Source organism: Sylvia atricapilla, chromosome 4 (assembly GCF_009819655.1).
Source record: "Sylvia atricapilla isolate bSylAtr1 chromosome 4, bSylAtr1.pri, whole genome shotgun sequence".
Classification (NCBI taxonomy): Eukaryota; Metazoa; Chordata; class Aves; order Passeriformes; family Sylviidae; genus Sylvia; species Sylvia atricapilla.
In genome coordinates this window covers 660516-667616 of record NC_089143.1, presented here as the reverse complement: position 1 = coordinate 667616, position 7101 = coordinate 660516, and the positions used below count along the sequence as shown (strand labels likewise).

The following is a 7101-nucleotide window of genomic DNA, read 5'->3' as shown; positions in this document are numbered from 1 at the left end:
TTCATTAATACATTAATTTATTTCAGTTCAGTTGTAGTTCAATTGAACATCAGAGCAGTCAACTTTTTCCTTTGTGACACGACAGGGACTTTTTGTAACATTATTTCCATATTTTACAAAGTATGTCTGAAAAATCAGGTTATGGTTTCAAGCATATTACCGTATAGTTTCTGAGGGAAGAGGCTGCAGTTAGGAACTCAGCCTGGTGCTTTAGTATAGTTTATTATTTCAGACATACTTTTCACTTAATAATATATTAAAAATAGAGCTGTAGAAGAAAACATGATTTTAATTCATGTTATGTCATCACAGTATTGGGTAGTTAGAGACATTACTTAGTGTAATAAATATTTATGACAATCTGTTAAGAATTCACAATATTAGATTTTAGACTAGGTATAAACCACGTATATTTTGTCTTTAGACAAAATCTATTACCTGCAATTTGAAGTATAATATATACACAGGTTCCAATAGAAATGGTGGAGGAATTCTCATAGAAAATGTAACTGTGATGTTGTGGACAGTTTTTAAATCAATGCATCTTTATCTCTGCCAGATACGTTAACCAAATTTTACTCTGTTTCCCTAGGAAATATCTTGTTGTCCATTACATCACGAGTTCGTATTTTTAAAAAAGTTGATTGAGAACAATTGAACTGCTGCATCATGGTGTCAAGTTTTAGACATACTTCTTGATTTCATCGTAAAGTACCAATACAAAAGCTCCTCCCATGCCTCTCAACACATTCGACCAGGCACCTTTGAAGAACGCTTTGGATCCTTCATCTTTCGCTATCTTCCTCCAGCAATCAATTGTGCCCTTATACATAATATCAGCTGTGGAAACAAACACAAAGGTTAGGAGGCTTGAACTCAGACAGCAAGTGTGTTTCAACTGTTGTATCTTTATAACAACAAGGCATAAGCAAAGTACAGCTGAGGCTTTAAAATTTAGTAATCGATTAAGGACAATTAATTCTCCATGGGAAATTGAGTAATTTCTCGATCCTTTAGATCAACCCGTGTTCCCTGGAGGTTATTTAAGGGCTCCAGTGAGAAGAAGGTTATTAATTTTCCATAAGTCAAACCCCCCAGGCAGTATCCCGGTGTTATCTTGATGGAGATAAAGCCTGCAGGCAGCAGAGGGCAGGAGCAGTGTCCTTACCTCCCTTTCGGCCAGACTGCATCATCATGCGACGTCTCACAGTGTCAAACGGATACGAGACCAGCCCTGCCACTGCGGTGACACTCTGGGCGATCATCCAGCTCACCACGATGTGCACGTTCTTGGGATCAGGCAACATACCTGTCAGCAAGGACAAACGGAGGGAGTCAGCGCCCGGGGGAAGGGATAATGATCACCCACCAACCCCGGAGCTGCTCCACACCCCAGGTGTGTCTGGGAGCAGCAGGTAGGGATCAATTGTGCATGTCAGGAACACTGTGCACACTTCAGCACTCCACTCAGCTGGTGCTGAGCCAAGCCCTGCTCGTCCTTGTGTCGCCAAGCGCCCTTAGAGCGCCTCTCCTGAACGGATCTTCCCTCACGGTCACTCCTCCGGGCACGTCTTACCCTTGGCCGTGTCGTACACCCCGAAATAGGCTGCTCTGTAGATGATGATGCCCTGGACAGACACGCTAAATCCCTGGTACAGGCCCTTCAAGCCATCAGACTTAAAGATCTTGACGATGCAGTCGCCCAGGCCAGAGAACTCCCTCTCGGTGGCTCCTTTGCCCACATCAGCCGCCAGCCGGGTCCTGGCGAAATCCAGCGGGTACACGAAGCACAGGGAGGTGGCTCCGGCCGCACCTCCGGACGCCAGGTTCCCCGCGAAGTAGCGCCAGAACTGCTTGTGCCTGTCCACTCCGCCCAGGAAGATCTGCTTGTACTTGTCCTTGAAGGCGAAGTTGAGGGCCTGGGTGGGGAAGTAGCGGATGACATTGGCCAGGTTGCCTCTCCAGAAGGAGGCGATGCCCTGCTCCTTGGGGATGCGGACTATGCAGTCCACGATGCCCTTGTACTGCTTATCGGCCGTGATCTGTTTGCTGGCATGCTGCACCTGCGGCGGGGACAAGAAGGACGAGGGCGCGGTGAGAGGAGGGCACCGCAGGGTGACCCCACACGCTGAAGGGCACACGGCCCCGCCGCCGTCCCCCCGAGGCGGCGCTCAGCGTCCCGGGCAGCTCCCGCGTAACCGGAGCCGGCCGAGCTCCTGCCCATATTTAGTCACGCCGAAGGGCAGCGCCCGCCGCGCCGCCACCACCTGCGCCGCCGCCCCCCGCCGCCCCCTCACCTGCAGCAGCAGCTTCACTCGCTCGATGGGGGCCACGGCCGTCTTGGAGACGGCGGCGGCGATCCCGCCGGCCAGAAAGTCCTTGACGAAGCTGAGCGCTTGGTCACCCATGCCGCGAGCCGGTCCGACAGCCCCGCCCGGAGAGAGGCAACGAGCGGCCGCTTCCCCACCCCGGCCGACAAATGTCCCCGCGGCCCGCGCCGCCGCTCTTATACCCCGCGGCCTCTCGCGAGAGCAGCGGGCCCCGTCCCGCGCCGCCGCCATTGGCTGCGGCCCTCTGGCCCCGCCCCGCCATGTTTCCCCGAGCGGCGGCCGCGGGCGGCGCGGGGCCCGGGACGTTTAAAGGGCAAATTAAAGTTATCTGCTGCCTGCTGGGAAAGGCCGTGTCACAGCATGTGCCCGCTGTATTTATAGCTCCCGGGAGGCGCCGGAGGGAGCATGGGGGGCTGGCGGCAGCGCTTCAGGCCGCCTTAACCATTCCGTGCGGCGGAGGGGCAGCGGCTGAGGGCTGCGAGCCTGCCCGGAGCGGTCTGAGGGCGCTTCGAGCCTTAGCCTCGGCGATCTGAGGGCGCTTTGAGCCTTTCCCAGAACGGTCTGAGGGCGCTTAAAGCCTTCCCCGGAGCAGTCTGAGGGCGCTTCAAGCCTTAATCTCAGCGGTCTGAGGGCGCTTCAAGCCTTGCCCGGAGCGGTCTGAGGGCGCTTCGAGCCTTAGCCTCAGCGATCTGAGGGCGCTTCAAGCCTTTCCCTCAGCGGGCTGAGGGCGCTTCGAGCCTTGCCCGGAGCGGTCTGAGGGCGCTTCAAGCCTTAATCTCAGCGGTCTGAGGGCGCTTCGAGCCTTTCCCAGAACGGTCTGAAGGCGCTTAAAACCTTGCCCAGAGCTGTCTGAAGGTGCTTCAAGCCTTTCCCAGAGCAGTCTGAAGGCGCTTTGAGCCTTGCCCTCAGCGGTGTGAGGGTGCTTCGAGCCTTTCCCAGAGCGGTCTGAAGGCGCTTCGAGCCTTAACCTCAGCGGTCTGAGGGCGCTTCAAGCCTTTCCCAGAGCAGTCTGAAGGCGATTAAAACCTTGCCCTCAGCGGTCTGAGGGCGCTTTAAGCCTTGCCCAGAGCAGTCTGAAGGTGCTTTAAGCCTTGCCCTCAGCGGTCTGAGGGCGCTTCGAGCCTTGCCCAGAGCACTCTGAGGGCGCTTCAAGCCTTGCCCTCAGCGGTCTGAGGGGGCTTTGAGCCTTTCCCAGAGCAGTCTGAAGGCGCTTCAACCCTTGCCCGGAGCTGTCTGAGGGCGCTTTGAGCCTTGCCCTCAGCGGTCTGAGGGCGCTTCAAGCCTTGCCCAGAGCACTCTGAGGGCGCTTTGAGCCTTGCCCTCAGCTGCGTGGATCCACGCACAGAGGGTGGCATGGCTGTGGTGCCCAGCAGCAAAGCTCCCCGGGGCCGCACTGCTGTCCTGGAAGGTGTGCTGTGCTCACAGGTATCAGTGGCCGGGCCTGGGCTGCGCCTCTCTGGAGTCCAGGGCAGAGCCGCTTGGGGCTGTAGGCTCTGTGCAGGCAGCGAGGCCTTTAAAGCCCCCGGAGTGCTGAGGGGCTCGGCTTTCCCGAGGGGCAGGCAGCGTGCTTTGTGCTGTACCCTCACTGCACCCTGCAGGGTCAGAGCCTCACAGGATCCTCAGGGTCACCTCACAGGATCCGCAGGGTCACCTCACAGGATCACCTCACAGGATCCTCAGGGTCACCTCACAGGATCCGCGGGATCACCTCACAGGATCCGCGGGATCACCTCACAGGATCCGCAGGGTCACCTCACAGGATCCGTGGGATCACCTCACAGGATCCGCAGGGTCACCTCACAGGATCCTCAGGATCGCCTCACAGGATCCTCAGGGTCACCTCACAGGATCCTCAGGGTCACCTCACAGGATCCTCAGGGTCACCTCACAGGATCCGCGGGATCACCTCACAGGATCCGCAGGGTCACCTCACAGGATCCGTGGGATCACCTCACAGGATCCGCAGGGTCACCTCACAGGATCCGCAGGGTCACCTCACAGGATCCGCGGGATCACCTCACAGGATCCGCAGGGTCACCTCACAGGATCCGCAGGGTCACCTCACAGGATCCGCGGGATCACCTCACAGGATCCTCAGGGTCACCTCACAGGATCCTCAGGATCGCCTCACAGGATCCTCAGGGTCACCTCACAGGATCCGCAGGGTCACCTCACAGGATCCTCAGGGTCACCTCACAGGATCCGCAGGGTCACCTCACAGGATCCTCAGGGTCACCTCACAGGATCCTCAGGATCACCTCACAGGATCCTCAGGGTCACCTCACAGGATCCGCAGGGTCACCTCACAGGATCCTCAGGGTCACCTCACAGGATCCGCAGGGTCACCTCACAGGATCACCTCACAGGATCCTCAGGGTCACCTCACAGGATCCGCGGGATCACCTCACAGGATCTGCGGGATCACCTCACAGGATCCGCAGGGTCACCTCACAGGATCACCTCACAGGATCCGCAGGGTCACCTCACAGGATCCTCAGGGTCGCCTCACAGGATCCTCAGGGTCACCTCACAGGATCACCTCACAGGATCCTCAGGATCACCTCACAGGATCTGCAGGGTCACCTCACAGGATCCTCAGGGTCACCTCACAGGATCCGCAGGGTCACCTCACAGGATCCGCGGGGTCACCTCACAGGATCCTCAGGGTCACCTCACAGGATCCACAGGATTGCCTCACAGGATCCACGGGATCACCTCACAGGATCCTCAGGATCACCTCACAGGATCCTCAGGATCGCCTCACAGGATCCGCAGGGTCACCTCACAGGATCCTCAGGATCACCTCACAGGATCCTCAGGATCGCCTCACAGGATCCGCAGGATCACCTCACAGGATCCTCAGGGTCACCTCACAGGATCCGCAGGGTCACCTCACAGGATCCTCAGGGAGAGGCCAGGGAGGGGACCAGGGGACACATGCCCAGACGTGCTGAACTCGCTTGACTCGCACCAAGTGAGACAGAAGGGTAAAGGCTGGAAGTGGAGCTCTGCCTTCATGCAGCATCTAGTTCTTAGAAAAATGTTTTCAAATGAAGATTAAATGGCTCCCCCCATTAGTTTCTCATTCTCATCACTTTCTCGTCTGTTCTCTCTGGCTGACCCCCATAAGAAAGCAGAAGTTTATGGTTCATAGTTGGGTGATTTAATTGTGTGGACTTGGTTAAGTTCAAGGCAATGCAGCAAGGAATAGATGCATTGAGGAGTTTGCCCTAAGGAGCTATTAAGACAGAAAAACGTTCTACCAAGGAACTCGTAAGGGTCTCTTTTTGCTTTGGTAATACAGTATCAATAATGAAAATGTAATTTGTCTTACTGTAGGTGCTAAACCGTGGCTGTCCCACAAGGAGACGTTCTTGCCAGGGCAGTGCATCTCTTCTCACCAGTGCGTTTGTTAGCATGAGTCAATGGGATGGTACATTTGGTCCCCTGTCTCTCTTGCCCTCTGCTGCCCTTAGGTCTGTTGAGGTCTCTTCTCATGAGCCTCAAGTGTGAGAAGTGGGTATCAGCTGTGATTCCCAGAAACACCCTTTGTACCTTGGCCTCCTGAGAAGATGGAGCCTTTTCCCCAGTTTCTAAGAAAGCAGAAGAGAGGCCCCTCCAAGACATATTTCCCCAAGCAAGGACCAAAAGCATGTGCAATAGGGGACCCCTAGAATTAGACTGAGTTGAACGCAGTTTCGTTTAACATCTGTGGCTGCCTGCTACCTTTGCCCTTTCCTTTTTCCCCCCTCATATTTCACTCACCACGTCTGGTGTCTCCTCTTTTCACAGGAAAGCAGAACACCCCTTTAACATCTGGAGGCCTCTGCTGCTGGTTTCACACGGACCCCAGGACAGTGATGCTCACAGCTGCTGCCTGCCTGGCCACACTGATAAGGTCTCCTCTCAGTGCTCTCCGGTGTCAGCCCTGCTGCCTGGTGGATGGTGAGTGGGAGATGGGAGAGTGGCAGTGAGGGGCCTGAAGTGACACTGGAGTGAGGGTCTAGCCTGACAGGATTGTCTGCCAGCCCCTTCCCTGCCGTCTTTGATTTAGATTGGTGGGAGGTTTAAATTTTTTTTTTTGTCTTTTAATTGTAGGGGCGTTTAAAATGGCATTTTAATGAAGTCTCTATCACAAGAATTCTAGTTAGTTTTGGAAGTTATTGCTGGGTGTCATCATCACATCCACAGGGATTGTTTGATCTGATATTTCTGTAGCACTACTGTTGTTTGCCCATAACTTCCAGTATTTAAAGAAAGGAATGCATAGCAAGTGAGTTGCCTCTTTTTTTGCTTCTGCTCTCCCTTCTCTGAGCCCAGATATCTGTTTCCAGGAGAAATCATACCTCCAGTTTTAACAAAAGCAGGGCTGGAGCAGGACATGTGTTGGCTGCTTTGAGAGTTATTCTTCATTTGTTTGATTTTTGCTCCAAGTGCCAGATTTGGATCTTTCCTATGCTGGATTTCCTATCTTTCCAGCACTAGCTGGAAATGGCATTAATAAAAGCTAAAGAACTTTTGGCTTTTCATACATTTAGTTGGTGTTTGTTATTCAGTGTTCTGATACTTTCCTAGAGAAATGGTTAAAACAGTTCTGAAAATGCAACCTCTCTGAATTATTGAAAGCAGTCTTTCAAGCTTCACCCTCCTTAGATCTTTGCAGCTTTGGATGGAATATTTTTATTTCTAGGCTGAGTTTGTGGGTGCTCTGCACTGCTGGCAAAGCATAAAGACACTGCATTTTGTTCTTACAATTCTGAGCTAAAAATAA

At 53.9% G+C, this 7101-nt stretch overlaps 1 protein-coding gene across 1 annotated transcript; it reads right to left on the bottom strand.

Annotated features, from left to right (window-relative positions):
* On the bottom strand, positions 1–2489 carry LOC136360000 (ADP/ATP translocase 1). The gene is made up of 4 exons (XM_066316877.1): positions 2298–2489; positions 1577–2063; positions 1169–1309; positions 1–840 (listed from the first exon to the last, which is right to left on the bottom strand). Exons 1-4 carry the CDS (start codon positions 2406–2408, stop codon positions 683–685), a joined length of 897 nt encoding a protein of 298 aa, XP_066172974.1. The 5' UTR covers positions 2409–2489; the 3' UTR covers positions 1–682.
* Between the last annotated feature and the right edge of the window lie 4612 nt (positions 2490–7101).

Excerpts from the sequence above, each read along its gene's own strand:
- LOC136360000 (XM_066316877.1), bottom strand. The coding sequence starts at position 2,408 with ATGGGTGACCAAGCGCTCAGCTTCGTCAAGGACTTTCTGGCCGGCGGG. Across the intron at positions 2,064-2,297 it reads GAGTGAAGCTGCTGCTGCAG|GTGCAGCATGCCAGCAAACA; the intron begins GTGAGGGGGCGG and ends TCCCCGCCGCAG. Across the intron at positions 1,310-1,576 it reads GGTGTACGACACGGCCAAGG|GTATGTTGCCTGATCCCAAG; the intron begins GTAAGACGTGCC and ends CCTTGCTGACAG.